Below are 17,827 nucleotides of genomic sequence, written 5' to 3'. Positions count from 1 at the left end.
TTTTTTTTTTTTTTTTTTTTGGGTTACCACGACAGCTCTGAGGCCTAGTCACCGGGGTCACCCACTCACCACTTTTGTGTGGGGGTGCATTGCCGCACTCATTTCTTACCCTTTCTACTGATGTTATATACAATCCATTGGCACAGTGCGAATATCTCCGATAAAACACCTTGCCATTTAAGCTGACACTTTCTGCACCAATAGTACAAATAGTACATCGGATCCACCCGCCACTGTGTAGCCTTTCCCCGGAGAGGACTCCATATTTCAGGACGTCCACTTCTCGCCAGTTAAGCCAGCGCTCTCTACCAAAGCATCGGATCCAGGCTAATAAGCATCCCCGAAAAAGCCCTATGTGTTACGGACCACTCCTCGCCAGTAAGGCCGGTGATCCCTGCCTGGCGCATCAGATCCACTAATCCCTACCTACCTATAGCCCTAATACTGTTTTGCATTCAGCCAGGCTTGAACACCTGTGGGGCAAGGAAAAAATCCTGGAATCATTCTGAAGGAAAATTCCACGGAAAATCCCAATCCAAAACAGCTGGGGATACATAGAAACTTTTCCCGATAAAAACAGTTTTTGAAAAAATCTGTATTCACCGGGATTTGAACCCACGATACCTAGAACAGCGTTGTATCAGTATTAAGCATGCTTACCATTCAGCCAACGCCGCTCTAAATTGCAGCTCAGTTAACTGTTTCTTCCCTTAGTATACGTTTCCATTAAAAAATCTTAATGTCAGATACAGCATCGTTATGAAAGAATCACGCAATTATTGCATGTACGTGATCTGTTGAAATCTCCCAATTTTGGGCATGAAAGATTGAGTTTGGAGAATTCTATTAAATTTTTGAATAGATCCTCTTTTTTTTATTATACAAGGAAGAAGGAGATAAACTAAGCATAAAAATATGTATGCAAGTACATCTATTTGACAAAAATAAATGTCCACGTTGCTGCATGTATTTGCGTTCCTCTCACCTCTCTGGACTTTTTTCCCGCTAACAATGAGATAGACGTCGTTGAGTCAAAAAATCACCTTAGTCACGGATGAAAAAATTGTAAAAGAATGAAAACTAAAAAAATTAATGAATGTATTCATAGAGTACAAGAAAATCTTTAAAAAATTTTGTTTAATTTTGAAAAAAGATGAAGAAGTTGTATTAACAAATATTTCTTTATTGTGAAAGTAAAAAATAACTGATAAATAAATAAATATTTATTAATACACAGAAGAGTTGCTCTTCTTAAATATACTGGTTTCTTCGTTGAAAAAAATTAGTTAACATAACTACTTGTTTGTTTAATGAATAATTTATATATTTACGCAATTTATAACCAAATTGAATACATAGATAAACAGTAAATGAATATTTACATTAAATACGAGTTATGAACTGTATCATAAGAAGAAGAATTATGAATTCTTATGTAGGAACCGCTAATAGCAGAGTGGGTGAGGGTCTCAGCTAGTGTGCAAGATATCGTGGGATCCAATATCTTAGAAAGTGTGTGTGTATGTTTTTTTTCTCATAGAATTAGCAGAAGATAAAAAATAAAATTCAATAAAATTCAAAATGTGTGCTGTTGTGGTGCAAGCATGGTGTTGTGTGGTGGTTTGGGGACCGACAAGAGGCCGTGTGGCGAGGGGGGGCGAGGAAAAGAGACTCCTCACTAAATCAAAACACTGGAGTATTAAATGATATTTTAAAGGATGATTCTTGAAGGTGCAAGGAGTCTTTTCCCAAAATTTGAGACCTCGTCACCACAAAAATTGTTGAAAAAAACTAACTGGAAAATAGACTCTGTAACATAGCCTCTTATGGAGGGTCGTCAAATTGGTGGCGCAGGTTGCATGATATCTTAGCAAAGATACTGTAGTTCTTAATAGAAAACTATGTAGCAGATAGTAGAAATCAGAATCTTTCCAATGTCATTCAGGTACTTGGACATTACCATGGGTTGTATAGGATATTTTGTGAAAATAGTAGATAACTGTGCAAGTCACGGAACAAATGAAAAGTGTGGGGCGTCTGCTACACTGAAGAGCGGTAGCCCGCGTAGTTTGAATTGGTCCGAAAGTTGTACGTAAAATGAATAGGAATCGTAATTATAATAAAAATAAATGAGACGCTGAGTATTATTATTTACATACAAGGGTTATGTTGTCAGATTTGTATACATACGTCTGCTCAGATCACTGTATTGTACGATATAGGTCAACGGTGTAGATGTGACTGAACTATTTTTGAAGGGACTATAGGTACCTATCCATTTTTAGTCAAGAACCTCCACAGCCAATGAAAAGCTGTGTTGCAGAATGCTTACTCTTCTTGTGGGATTTATAGTGAGGAGCCACCTTAATCAAAAAACGTACGTGTTACTAACTAAAAAAATTACTTACGATTATTACGTATTTTTTAATGAATAAACAGCAACGTCATTAGGAAAGAGCCTTTCAGCCAAAAACCTTTGTGCTTAAATGGAAGAAATTCACATTTTAATTATAAAATGATGATGAGGCAATAAGTACAGTTTAATGTGATGAATAAGGAAGTGTAAGGTTAATTTAATAAATAATAAATAGAACGCTTATAAATAAAATGCATAAATAAAATTACAATTATGTTAGTGACCAAGCTTTTTCCCAAGCAGGAAAGTTGATTGTGACGAACCGCTGCTCAGAGTTTATTGGAGTGCTGACCAGACATATTTAAAAATAATATAAAAATTTAATCTAGTAAAAAATAAATGAAATACTTATAAATAACATTCCTGAACAAAATTACAATTGTGTTAATGACCAAGCTTTTTCCCAAGTCGGAAAGTTGGTTATGACGAACTGCTGCTCAGAGTTTATAGGATTGCTGACCAGACAGAATTATTACGCTAAGCAATGAGTATTAGATTATATTTGAGGTGAACCAATGAGAGTAAGAGCATGTTAACTATACTCTACGTGGATATTGCTAATGACAATTTCATGTGAAATATCTCACTCACTCACATCCAGTCAATGACTGCAAGAGTTTATGGTCAGTGCGCGAAGCCTTGTGCTTCTACAATTCAACGCATCTCAGAAATTTGGAACATCAAAGCTTGTAGTGCGGCACTTACAGAGTTATAGTGTAGTACTTTAAGTCTTTGCGGAGGCAATATGCTTTGAAAATTGTAGTGCATTGCTTTAAACGCTGTACTACAGTGGTTTAATGTTCTTGAAGTCTATTATCTAAGCAAAGTCTTCAGGAATATCACTCCAAATTTTTTTTCGGTGAAATAGAACATTTAGTTGCTTAGCACAACTGTAATATACGCAAGAAAATAAGGTTGTCTTTTAGTTCATAAGAAAATGGTAATTACTTCTACAAATATTGATAACTGTGCTCATTAAAAAACAAGGAAAGGGTAACCATTTTCAGACCACACAAAATGTTGTATGTCAGACTTGGTCTAGACGCAGTTCATTAGGTCAAAAAGTTTCCAAACTTTGACAGATTATTATAACAACATTAATGATGGAAAATTAGGAACTTTACTAAAACACATCTTGTTAAAGATTGTTCGAAGACTGAAATTAATTTTCGATGACAACCTAATAGTTTGAAATGTTTTACAACGTTGCAAAATTTTTTCAAATATGTTTCACTCCCAAAGAACTAAATAGTAAATAAAAAACAGATACAGATAGTAAATTTTAAAACAAGAAATCTTCAACATTAACAAAATTGATTGAGAAAATTTTTCACCACTTATTATTTGGTGGATAACGTAATTTACGCGGTTTTTTTAAATAACCACAGTTAAATTATTAGGACGTAAGTTCTTTGCCCTATGTCAAATCTAGAAATCTAAAATTGCTAAAAATGAGGAATAAATTATTATTATAATATGTTTCAAAATTCGTCCTATCACACTTCCCGTACTAATAAAAAATGTTTTCTAATGATAAATTTTTTGATAAGTAGCTCTTCAATTTACAAATAGCATCGACTGATAAATTATTAAGTTTTTTTTTCTATTTCTTTAAAGGTTTATTTTTATCTTGCTAAAAAAGTACAATTTACGGTACTTAACTCATACATTATAGCGTTATAACCATCTTTTTCATTTTTCACTCAACTTTTTTCTGAATAAAAAATAGTTTAATGAAACTATAATTTTTATTATATTTTGAAAATTTACAGAATTATTTACAAACAGTTCATTTTTAGACCCACGAATGTCTTTTGAATCATAACCACGTTATCTCAACTTGAACTTATCACTAAACGAATGAACAGGGTTTCTTCGAAATTATTCTCCTTTTTATGATAGAAACAAAAAATAATACTTGCTGTATGAACAAGCAAAATGTAAAATGTAATTTTTTTGTAGGACTTATTACTAAGTTTGTATTTTAACTTCAACTGTGATGTAACATAAACATGATAATTATATCCAGAACATATGATTAATCGTTATGAATAAAAATACTTGATTAAAGGAACAAAAAACTTTTTCAATTTCATACAGAGTACAGAGTATAGCTATTAGCATTCCACTTACAGAAAAAAAGACATTCAAGTATCAGATAATCCTTTAATCCTTCGAAATTGTTCTTAATATTTAACAAGGTATTTTTAAATCATTCAGAAATTTTTAAACTCTTTAGAGCTTCATCATTAAATATTTTTTGTACCGAAATCATTGAATCAAACCGACATCGTGTGAAAAATTTTATTTAAGTTGAATTACGAAGAAAATTTTTGTCTCATTGCTCTTCATGTTACTTTACAACATAGTATGAGGTTCTCAGAAAAAAACAAGGAGTAATCTCTCTAAGAGCAAAGTGGTGGTGAAAAAAACAAAAAGAAATTTTAATAACGAACAAGAGAGCTAGATCAAATCTGTCGATAATAATGTTAATTAAAAAGACTGCCTCAAACGTAGAATTAAACAACTGCTATAAATGATAAGTTATTATTACACCTACAGTAGGTTGTACGTACAATAATGAGACAATCTACATACTGATAAATGTTATACTAGAATTGTGAGACATTCATCTTTGAAGAGGTTACACCAAAAGCAATTCAATTATTTATACACGATCTAGTTTCGACGTAACAATTACAACTAAAAAAGAAAATTGCTAGATATCAAATGTAAAGTCATAGTTTCGTTGATGAAAGATCAAAACCCAAAAACTGTAGTTTTTACTCACGATTCAAATATGAGTTTCATCATGTTATACATACTCAATGATCACTTGCATAAATAAGCAGTATTATTAACTGTTTGGATATACTTAAACGTGTAAAAGTTGGAATAAACCTTAAACTAACTGCTTATTAGCTAAGGTGTATTCCAACTTTGACAAGTTCAAGCTGTAAAATGCGAAAAATTTTCAAAAGTTGAAAATTATTCTAGGCAGAATAGTTAAAAAAAGAACTTCAGAGTTAAAATTTATGATGATTTAGAATAGTACTGCGGGTGTGTAAAAATTATGCAACTTTCCACTATTGTCTTGTTTATAAACATGGTACATTACGTCACTAGGGTACATAGTACAAACATCAGCGCTCGAAAGGCACGGTTGTTGTATATTTGTGCCCAAGTCGCGTGTAATGCTTTTCTTACCAAGGGTTAAAAGTACTTTTCTGCCTATGGGCCAACAATGATTACAAGGGTGCAAAGTGTGGCCCGAGGGCGTAAAGCGGTAGTTGCACTTTGTGCCCATGATAAGAAAAATCATATCTTGATGCCGGACACCCCCTCCCCCCAGTCAGATTCAAAACATGATTTGAAAGGGATTTTGTATTATGAGCCACTACAATCGAAGCTAATTGTTACAGTAGAACATCACTTTTAACAACTAAACCATTTGAGTAAAGTGTTGGACGAAAAACGTCCATGAACTGGCCATGGATTACGTCAAGTGAAATTGTTGCATGATAACGTCAAACCAAACATTGTAAAACCTATCCATCAAACTTATATGTCTCTTGGCTTAGAAGTTTTAAGACATCCATCATACTCTCTAGACCCCACGCTAACTGATGATCATCTTTTTAGATCCATGAATAAGGAGTACACTTTCAAACATTTAAAGAACTGCAAAAGTGGGTAGCTAATTTTTTCACGTCAAAAAGCCAAGATTTTTATCGTGAGGAGATCCATGAGTTACCGATTGGGTAGCAGTAGGTATTAGATAATAACGAAGAATAGTTTGATGATTAAACGTTTAAGATTTTATTTGTGTAAGTAAAGTTGAAAAATAAATAAAAAGTAGATTATTTTTGCACATTCCTAATATATGAAAATATATGATAATAAATGAATATATGCATTAGCTTTACATTTTTTTGTAGGTATTCAGGGTAACACTAAAAATGAATCATCTTACAAATTTCTGGATTAGTAAGTAAATAAAATTTTTAGTCATCTGCTGCTACATCAATGACAACGGATATTTTTTTTTATACATGAGCGTTTTAGTAGCATTCTTATTGCAGCACTTATACAAAAATACAGCATTAATGGTTTAAAAAAATTATTGATATGATAGATAGAAGGAATTTGTTATGAAGCAGTAGAAAGCTATGAATAAATACGATTTACGTACTTACCACCAATAAACACACTTTCACATCTAAATTCTAATTTTTTTATAATTGCTGTATGTATCGGTATCGGTGGTGGAACTGAAAAATACTGATTAAATTTTTCGTTTACGGTACATATAACTATGTCGTCAACAATTTTTTTGGTTACAATGAGTTGCTTTGAATAGTTTGTACTTCGATTTTTCAAGTGATTATAGTTCTCCAACCTAAAATGTAAAGTTTCTTAAATAATTTTTTCTTAATACATTGGGATGTAAAAAAACAAATAGTTTCCATCTGACAACAATTAAAAAATTCAAGTAGAAAGTATTGGTGAAATCTCCGTTAACTAAGGAATTGTTTGATTGTAAAATGATCAGTGATAGGAAGTCAATTAACGTCATAAGATTTTACAACAGAATACATATTATGAAAAGAGTATGTCTTATGTCTTCTACAAATCAGCGCTAAAAACTTTTAATATTACGTAGACAGTTAGAAAAAAAGTCACAGAGAATATCAACACTTTTCAGCTAGATTTTTAACCCTCGATAATGTTTCACTTTTTTATAACGACACGATTCCTAAACTGAAATTTTTTATCTTTGGAAATGTGTTTTGTATCATCTAGTTTAACTGCAATAGAAGAATTAGACGCTAAATGAACTATTGAAAACCAAAAACAAACAAACAAAAGAACTTACAAACGTTTTATGATACTTGTTTATAAGATAAGATAATATACAATCATATTAAGTATAGAAAATGTTATAAATCAGACTTTTTAACACTTTAATACTTTTACTAACATACGGTATTTTTTTATGTATATTTTTTAACATACGATGATTTTTTAAGTGTGAAATCATATCACAAAACTAGAAGTCCGGGGCCTAAGGGATCTTAATTTTCTGTTTTTCAGTGAAGAAAAAATGGCTATTTCCTTACAGAATTTCTCCAGAAATACGGAAAAACAGTCTTGTCTAAATCAGACATTAGCGTAAATTATTGGTCTATTTAATGATTTATAAACAAATGCCAATTTTTTATTAAATTTTTTGCTCACATCTGCGCTTCCGTTACTCTTACAGGGATTTTACGACTGTCAATCTTTTTGTTATCAGATTTCCTACACATCTATGACTAAAAAGTGCGAAATGGTAGTTTTCCTACGAGTTTGAAAAGTCTCTGTTTGCGAACCAAGAGGTTTGCGGCCCGAGCCGAAGGCGAGGTCCGTAACGAGGTTCGTAAAGGAGACTTTTCGAACGAGTTCCAGAAAACTGCTTTTTCGCCCGAGGAAGTACCAGCCTCCTAAAACCACCCGAGGGCGGAAAAAATATTTTTTATAACAAAAAACTTTCGACTAACGGAGGGAAAAACTATCAAGTAAATTCGCATGTAATCGTGAGAAAATATAGACATCATTTAGCAGTACAAAAAAACTATCTGTAAGATTGTAAAATGTTTATTAGTTTTGTGTATTTAATGTTAATGATTATAGCAAACAATAGTACAGTACGTCACTAGGGCCCAAAGTACAAACATCAGCGCTCGAAGGGCGCGCTTGTTGTAGGTTTATGCCCGAGTCGCGTATAATGTTTTTCTGACCTAGGGCGGAAAGTGCAATTTTGCGCCCAGTAAATCACTTTGGGCCCTAGGGCAAAAAAGTACTTTAGGTCCGGAGGGCGCAAAAAACTTTCCTGCCCATGGGCCCAAAGTGATTACAAGGGCGCAAAGTGTGACCCGACGGCGCAAAGCGGCAGTTGCACTTTGGGCCCATGGTAAGAAAAAAAAGGTTTTTTTCTCTTTTCCTTTGATTTTTCCGCCCTCGGGTGGTTTTAGGAGGCTGATACTTCCTCGGGCAAAATAGTAGTTTTCCTACGAGTTTGAAAAGTCTTTGTTTGCGAACCAAGAGATTTGTGGCCCGAGCCGAAGGCGAGGTCCGTAACGAGGTTCGTAAAGGAGACTTTTCGAACGAGTATCGGAAAACTGCTTTTTTGCCCGAGGAAGTACCAGCCTCCCAAAACCACCCGAGGGCGGAAAAAGCAGTTTTCCGATTCTCGTTCGAAAAGTTTCCTTTACGAACCTCGTTCCGGACCTCGCCCTCGGCTCGGGCCGCAAACCTCTCGGTTCGCAAACAAAGACTTTTCAAACTCGTAGGAAAACTACTATTAAATAAATAAAATTTGGAAAAAAAATTTTTTTATTTCTATTAAGAACCTTTTGTTTTCTACCTTAAAGCCGCGTCAAAGATTAAAATTTACTTACAGGAAGTTAGCGCAGGTAGCGCGCAGGAAGACGAAAGCCCAAGATTATGTGTGTGTGTGCTAGAATATAATTAAATTTGAAATTAGCGCTGGGACGCTAGGCCATGAGCGTGCGTCGAAGTTCTTGAGTCTCGTGATTGATACTTGTTTGATGACGATGCGTCTATTCAGTGAATAGGTAACCGTTGCTGAGGCAAGGTACCTCATGTTCGATATGAGATATTAAACAATAATAAATTGAAATATACTGTAGACAATGTCTTTAACTATTGATTTTCCCAGGCTCATTTATTTTTAGCATAGTAGCAGTCCGTTGTTTGAGTTGCCTTTTCCGGTCTTGCTTGTTTGTTTTATTTTTTATTTTTTTTATTTTTTTTTTTTCACATGTTTCTTTGGTGGCACGTGACAATCACTTGTAAGAGAGACTGTAAAATTAAAAATGGATAAAAAATATGTCAAGAATCAAAAAAAAAATAGTTTAAAACGTGTGCAGCCATAAATAATACATGTGTTAAAGTGTAAAATTTATTGAGACGCTAAAGGATTAAAAAGCTGTATGAAACAGGAAGTTCGGTATGTTTTTAGTGGAAAGAAGTGAAAAGGCATTGTTCAAGTATAGGTAAATAAAAAACATAAAAATAAAAAGAAGAACTAGACAGATCAACAACAAGAAAATCAAGTTAAAAAAGGTAGACAGAGACTGTGTGAGAAGGAGTTTTTTGAAAATTTTTAAGAACGTGCTGTGTATATTAAAAGAAGTCAAAAGCGAAAAAAAAGAAGACAAGATAGCGAACAGTATTAAATTCATGTTACAAATTTTCGATGGTAGTAATTATAGTTTGTGGAAAAAAAGAATATCGATGTATTTAATGTTTAGAAAATGTAAAGATGTAATGTAAAAACAAGAAATCAAAACGAAACAGAATCAGCTTGGGAATAAAAAGAGTTAAAAGCGATAACTTACAAATGTAGTGCATTAACTGTGAATCAATTTGAATTGATACATGACAAAAAAAGCTTGTATAAGATTATAAAAAAATTAGATAAATTATACTTAAAAGAATTAATAGCATTGCAAATGTGTGTGAAAAATAAATGAGATAATATCAAATGGAGTGACTTTCAAAAATCTAGTCAATTTATTAGTGAATTTTGAAAAAATAATAATTAAATTAAAAAATACTGGAGAACCGGTTAGTGAAAAGGAAAAGGTTAATTAATCCTTAGAACATTACCTCCCGCATTAAAACGTATTAATAATAAAATAGATGTTTTGATAGAAGAGGAACAAACAGTTGAATATGTTGAAAACAAAATTCAAATGTATGAGATAAAAGATCAAACATTCAAAAATAAATATAATAATTGACATTCAAGTGTATTTAAAGTAAAAAGAAAAAAAAAATTTTAATTATTACAAGTTTGGTTAACCAGGACGTTTTTAAAATCAATGTTGTAATAAAAATTATAATTAATGACAAAACACATCAAGAGGATCGGAGACTGGTGTTTCAAATGTTAACAGAGAAAGAAGTATTCAACAGCAAGGAGACGGATGAGGTCAGTTCGGCAACTAATAAGAGCAAAACTTTCACACCAATATCGCAGGCCATGGGAAAGCACAGCATAGTCATGGTCAATATAGACAGTGGCAGAATCAACATTGGCAACAACAACATTATCAAGATTACAGTGGTCATTATGGTAGAAGCGATAGTTAAAATAAAAAAACTTGACAGGGAAGACAGTAAAAAAGTTGAGATATGATAATGGTAAATAATTCCTAAACAAAAGTATTTATAAATTGCAGAGCATAAAGGTATTATAATAAATATATGTCCTCCATATATGCCTGATGTAAATAGAACTGCAGAAAGATACAATCGTTCAATAATGGATGTAGCAAGGTGCCTGTTATCTGACACAAAATAAGATAAAACTTTTCGCCAGAAGTAGTAAAAACTGCAGTTTACTAAAAAAACAGAACCTTAGCAAATATTTTTGAAAGGAAAACTTCATATGTAATTATGATGGAAGTTAAGCCAAACTTGATAATATAAAATTGTGTGGAAGTAAAATATTTGTAAGAGTGGCGAAGGTTAAACGAAATAATAAATAGGATGAAAACGCAGAAGTAGGAATATTAGTAAGGCATGAAAGTGTTGGTTATAGGGTACTTAATAATAATAAAATTATAATTACTAAGACATGTTAATATTGTAGAGGAGGATATTAAATTAGTAGGTCTTAATGGTGAAGAAATTACAAATTTTTACGGTAAAGAAAATGATAATAATGATAGAAGCGATAATGATTCAGTTTTTGATGAAAATATTGAAACTGTAAAGGGTAATGAAACTACAAATAAAAATAAAAGTCCAATAAGAAGATCTAGTAAAACGCGTAAAGAACCAGAAAAGTATAAGCCAGAAAATTATACAACATGTATTAACGTAAATTATCTTAGTGCGAACACTCTACAAAATTATAATTAATCAATAAATGATGGACAATGTGTAAACTGAAAAGAAGCTATGCACAAGAGACTCAATTGCGTTAGTAAAAATAAAACTTATAAACTAGTAGACAGACCAGAAAATAACAAAATTATTGATTTCAAATGTATTTATACCGAGGAATCAGACAATAAACATAAAGCTTGATTAGTTAAGAGGTTTTCAACGAAAATAAAAAATTGACGATATATATTTACCTGTAGCAAAAACACACACTATTAAAATTGTATTGGCTTATTGTTCACAAAATGATCTAATTATTAATCAAATGGATTTGGAAGCAGCTTTTCTGGATGAGAATGTAAGATCTGAAGTGTATGTTAAACAACCAGAAGGTTGAAGTGATGGAACTGGCAGAATAAATTTATGTAATTATCTTTGTGGATGATTGATTGGTAAGTAGTGAAAGTAAAAAAAAAACTAACGAAACTTAAAAGAAATTAACAAATAAATTTAGGGTGGAAGACATAGGTGATGGTAATACATATCTTGGTATTAACATTGACTTCAATCGTAAAAGTGGTATAATGACATTAAATCAGGAAAGATTTACAGAATATTTAGCAGAAAATTATGATGTAATAAACGCAAGAGTATATAAAACTGCAATGGAGCGAAACTTAAAATGTGAACTCACATGGTCGGCATCTGAATTTAAAAACTACAGAAATTTGACAGGAGCACTTCTGTATATAAGCTCAGGAATAAGATGAGATATTAGTTGTAGCGTTAACCAATCAAATAGATTTCAAAACTGTTCAAATTAAACTTATTACAAATATGCGGTAAAAATTACAAAATATTTGTACTTAACAAGAGATATTAAGTTGACGTATGAAAGAAATTTTAAAGTCGATATCGTGACTTGTTATGTTGATGCAAACTGGGCAGGTGATGTTATTGATAGAAAATCAACTACTTGTTACGTTATAAAGCTGTTTAGTAGTGTAATGTATTGGAAACCTAAAAATTGAGAAAGCGTCACAAAATCTTCGACGGCAGCTGAATATGTGACGTTTTCTGAAAGCGTAAGTGAAATATTATGGATAAGACAAATATTAAAAGATTTTTTAATTATTTTTTATAAACCAATAAATGTTTCTGAACAAAACTGTGGTGCGATTAGTATTGCAAAATTTAATAATCTTATGAAAAAATCGAAATATATCGAAACACATTTTCACTTTGTAAACGAGAATTGTTCAAATGGTATGATTATTATCGTTAAAGTAAACTTAGAAAATAACTAAGCAGATATTTTTACTAAGGTACGAGGGAGAATGAAATTTGTTAAGTTTAGACAGGATTTGAGATTGATTTAAAATGAAAACATAATTTATTGAAATTTGTGACAAGATAAAATTTCAAATTTAAGGAGCCATGTTAGAGTATAAGTAAATTTGAAATTACTCTTGCAGCGCTGGAATGCTAGGCCATAAGCATGCGTAGGAGCTGTCGAGTCGCGTGCTTGATGCATTTTTGATGACGATACGTACATTAAGTAATAGGTAGCCATTGATGAGGCAAGGTGCTTGATGTTCGATATATGATATCAAATTGTAATAAATTCAACTATACTGTAAACGATATATTTTTAACTATTTATTTCCCCAAGCCCATTTATTTTAAACAATATATGTATAGTTATGATTCCAAAATGGAACTTAATATAAAAATGTGGATCCGTAGTTTTTTTTTTTTGTAACCCCTTAGTATTGTGTGAAATTGAAAGCTTCAATAAGTTGACTTAAGTAAAATATATTTTATTATTAAAATTCCAGAACGACATTTTATACTAAATGGCAGGTATTTAATTCCTTATCAAGCCCTCAATATGAATAACAAATAAAAGTTTATCATACGTATGATACAGTTTAATATGTGAAACCGTATGAAGTGAAAAATGATAAAAAAAACAGTTTATAAATTCTATTACAATCCTATTGATAATTGTATCATATTATATAAGAATATAAAAATCCTTATATAGTCTAACGTATTAAAAAATTTCAAATTCAAACTGGTGGCTATCGAAAAATGGCAGAATAATTTCACTACGACCATTAGACATTAGGATTATATAATATAGAATAGTACAGTTAGTAAAATGTAGAGATTATTTAACTTATACTTGAATTTTTTAAGATTATTGGCCGAATCTATTTTTTACCAGTAAAATGCTTAAAGTGTATCAAATTTTACAATAATTTAAGAGATGCAACTACCTCTGGTGGAAAAACCGTGCCAGTTAAGCTGGAACTCTCTGCACCAATGGTGCATTGGGTCCACTCGCCACTGTGTAGCCTTTCCCAGGAGAAGACTCCGTATTTCAGGACGTCCCCTACTCGCCAGTTGAGCCATTGCTCTCTGCCGAAGCATCGGATCAAGGCTAATTAGCATCTCCGGAGAAGCCCCATATTGTAAGGAACCACTCTTCTCCAGTAAGGCCAGCGATCCCTGCCTGGCATCGGATCCACTAATCCTCACGTATAGCCCTAACCCGGTTTCATATTTACGCAGGCCCGAAGACCTGTGGGGCAAGGAAAAGATCCTGAATTTACTCTGAAAGAAAATTCTACAGAAAAACTTGCCCCAAAACAGCCAGGGTTGCATAGGGACTTCTGCACCGGGAATCGAACCTACGACCCCTAGAACAACGTTATATTAGTCACAAGCACGCTTACCACTGAGCCAACACTCCTATTTATTTTCACTTTAATTATTACATGCATTAATACTGTTCTCTAAGTTATTTTCGTGCTTGTTAATCTTTATAGAACACCTAGAAAACTAATTGCTGTTCATTAATTTACGCATACTCTTTGAAGATAAGAAAAAAAGATAATTAAAAATAATTAAATATAATGAAATTAAAAATCAATCTAATTCATTCCTTACTTAAGAAATTTACAGGCTTTTTCATGTATTACTTTAGGAAAACGAGTGCTTTTCTTTAATTTAATTACGAAAACTGGTAGCTTGTCGCAAAATATACTTTACATACTATAAATTTCTATGGTTGAGAAAGCTGTGAGGATGAACTAAGTCTGAAGTTTTTTGTCACGCTTAATAAATGAAAAAAAAAATACTTGGGGAATTAAATTATATTTCTTTAACGTTAAGCACTGACTTGATAATACATTTTGTTATAATTTTTTTTTTCTCACTGCAATTGTCAAATAAGATTTTGGCTGAAAACAATAGTCTTTAATTTAATAGAAGTGTGATTTCCTTTACAATTCTCTAAATTCACATTTATACTGAATTTTTGGCAATACTTCATTTCGCTCACAATAATCACAATTGTTCTAATTTTTTCGGCAGTTGCGCAAGAAAAAGTAATCGCAAGAAATAATGAGCTTATCAGACTAGCAGTGTAACTATTTTTATTCAGATTCTAATTTTAACTTTATAGTTCACTTGCGATTCTTTAACTTAAAATAACTAATAACTGTTTGTGCTCTTCTTTAACCTTTAACCTTAAAGTTGTTTTAATTAGGTTGAGGCTAGTAACAATCTGGCACTTTAATCCTTGAAACAGCTATTTTATGGAACTGTGGTTAACTTAATCGACAAAATGGCAATTTCTTGTACGCCGTAGTAAAGCACGGAACTTAGAAGGTAAGGCCTCTTCTAGTTAGACTAACTGTTATGTCAAGCTACAGAGCCTGCGAATAGCATTTACTCCAAGATGTGCCAGTATGTGAAACTGTAGGGCTTGCTAACTGCATCTACTCCGAGATACGCCAAAATCAAAAAGATCGAAGAGCCACTGCTCTATTAAACCATGTCACGATCCGTTACGCGAGAGCAAAATGGCGCTCAGGTCTCATATGCATGCTAAATCTCAGTCAGTTTAACCGAGTGATCGTACAGCCAGTTACAGACTGGTGTCGCACAGCAAACGACTCTCTCGCCACACCCCTACGTTCGGCGCAACATTAGATTTGTTTATAATAGAGACGAGAGATCTGTGATTTTTGTACATTGTTACTCCACAAATCACAAATTTCTATTTGATGATGCCATATCGTTAGAGATTTTCTCTATTATTGGTCTGTTTTTTTTTTTTTTTTTTTTTTTTTTTTTAAGTTATACTTCTATAGGAGCGTTCTGCCTTACAAAGTTAATCAAAGATTTCAAATTGGTGACCTTGAGAAACAGTGTAACGGAAGTGAATTTTGCTTTGATTCTCCTCCTTCACTCCACCCCTCTCAACGTATTTTCAGTCTCTAGTACTACACCACACAACGTCATATCACCACACTACACAACATTACACATTTTGATTTTAATTTTTCTTTTAACCAATTTCTAAAAAAAAAAAAAGAAAAAAAAAAGATTTGAACCCTCGACTCCTTACACGCTGGGCAAGTCATCTACTGACTCTATTATAAGCGAGCCAGACATAGGAAAACCGATTACTTCATTTTGTCTTACAGTTCGTAATGTATTTGCAGTGTCAATTTTCATTTATTATGAATTTATTCATTCGGTTTTATTTTACATTAAATGAACAAGTTATATAACAAAATATTTGGTAAATTTAATTTGTTATTTTCAACATAAATAAATTATTATCTTTATAATTTTTTCACATTTTTTCAGATCTTTCATGATGGAAAAAAAACATTATTGTACTAAGTAAATACAATAATTGATTTTTATTGCATTTTCTTCTTTCATGATTTTTCCTTTGTAACTGAGAACAAAATTTAGAGAGGCGAGGGGAGCGCAAATATATGCTGCATCGCTGGATGCTATTTTTCTCATATTGATGAACTGACATACACGCTTTTACGCATACTTTACCCTTTTTTTTGTGTTAATGAAAAAAAAAAAAAAAAATTATAGATCTATTTGGAAATGAAACAGGTTTATCTAATAGTAATCTATTATACAAACAAAAAATGAGAGCTTTATACAGATCTTTTAAATGCAATTTAAAGTGATTTTTCCATAAGGGTACATGTTAAAATAAAAATTTTTCAAATTAAACATGTGAAAAAGGAAACAGTTGAACGATCTACTATTTTATAAAGGTACTTCTTATTTTCTTAGGAAGATTTTTTGAAACCATCGGAAGATTCGATGAAAGAGCACAGTCTTATACTCACTAGCTGCCACATTGTTTATATTGTATTGTGCCATAAAATTTTGTTTATAATGGTTCTGTTATGAGATATTAAAATATTTATTGAAACCACACCTAACTAACGTAGGTATACTCATTCCAACGATAATTGCACCACCTTTGTACATAATATCGTTTCATACGAGGTATACTTATATTTATAATCACATGATTTGCCATATAATTTTATAAAAGTATAACTTTTAACTTGGATACCCAAACACCCACTGTATACTCGTTTATTTTTCGTTTGTTTATTTGTTTACATTATTACAACAGAATAAAGGTAACTTAGTATCATAAATAAAACATTTTCGAAAAATTTCTTCACTATACCACCTTTGTTCTTTTGGTAAACATACTTTCTAAGAGTAAATCAGAAGCTACAAATTCAGTATCTTCTTTTGACAAATCTAAAATCTTAACAAGATAATTTGACTTCGCTTGTTTCTACTTCTGTGAAACTGCATCGTCTAGCCTATTTTAACTTTTTTCGTGGTTCTAAGAAAACGTTAACGTGATAAAGTCAAACGAACTACAGATTTTGATTCTTTAACCCTGAAAGAAATTCTGATTAGGTTAATCGAGAGATATCCGATAAAATAGTGGAGGTGTTAAAGGTGTGGCTTCATACTGTGTACATACTTCTGAGCAAGCCAAAAAAGATATCACTAAGTACTTAGACATATTTTTTAAGTTATGAAAAAAGCCTAAGATAATAGAGTTAAATAAATCACATATTTGGATGCAGTAATTCAAAAAACATTAAAAAGAGATGGTTTGATTTGATAAACAATTTTTTCTGCGGGACTGTATCACTTTTGTCGCAAAAGCATTGATTTTTATTAAAAATTTTTATTTACCTATTTCAAAATTTTTTGATGTAAAAAGAAATGGTAGAAAAATAAGAGTAGACGCACATTCTTGGCCCTTTCAAAAATAAATTAAACCCAAACTTGGCAAGATGCACTGATAATTCAAGGAATGAAGTAAAAAATCAGCTGATGGAATGATAAGGTGTGATCTCTATTTTCACTTTTTTTCTTCATAGTTTAATAAATTTCGATAAAATTAAGCTATGTTTATTTCTCGCAGATTTAAAAATGTGCAACAACTCTTCTTTTTTTGAAACATTATGTAGATAAAAGTTACTAACACAAATAACAATACCCAACAAAATATGGTGTAAGATTTTACTCTGAACGAATTAGTCTCCTACTTTACCGCTGAGCAGTTACTTTATTTAGTTTATAATTAATTGTTTTGGAACATTTAAATCTCAGAAAAAGACTAAATAACTAGCATAGTTTAAACTTTTTAAA

General features: G+C 31.8%; 1 protein-coding gene across 1 annotated transcript in view; it reads right to left on the bottom strand.

The window, feature by feature from the left end:
* Positions 1-17,827, bottom strand: part of Pus10 (Pseudouridine synthase 10) — a 245,449-nt gene that overhangs the window by 104,217 nt on the left and 123,405 nt on the right. The window contains exon 4 of the mRNA XM_089595730.1: positions 6,613-6,815. Within this exon, the coding sequence (XP_089451856.1) occupies positions 6,613-6,815 (203 nt within the window). The remainder of the gene's footprint in view (positions 1-6,612; positions 6,816-17,827) is intronic.

The sequence above is a fragment of the Copidosoma floridanum genome, unplaced genomic scaffold, assembly GCF_036245765.1.
Source record: "Copidosoma floridanum isolate Cflo_tuat_1 unplaced genomic scaffold, Cflo_Japanese_pri ptg000027l, whole genome shotgun sequence".
Taxonomy (NCBI): domain Eukaryota; kingdom Metazoa; phylum Arthropoda; class Insecta; order Hymenoptera; family Encyrtidae; genus Copidosoma; species Copidosoma floridanum.
The sequence above is the reverse complement of the archived record's forward strand: the minus strand, read 5'-3'. Positions and strand labels throughout refer to the sequence as shown.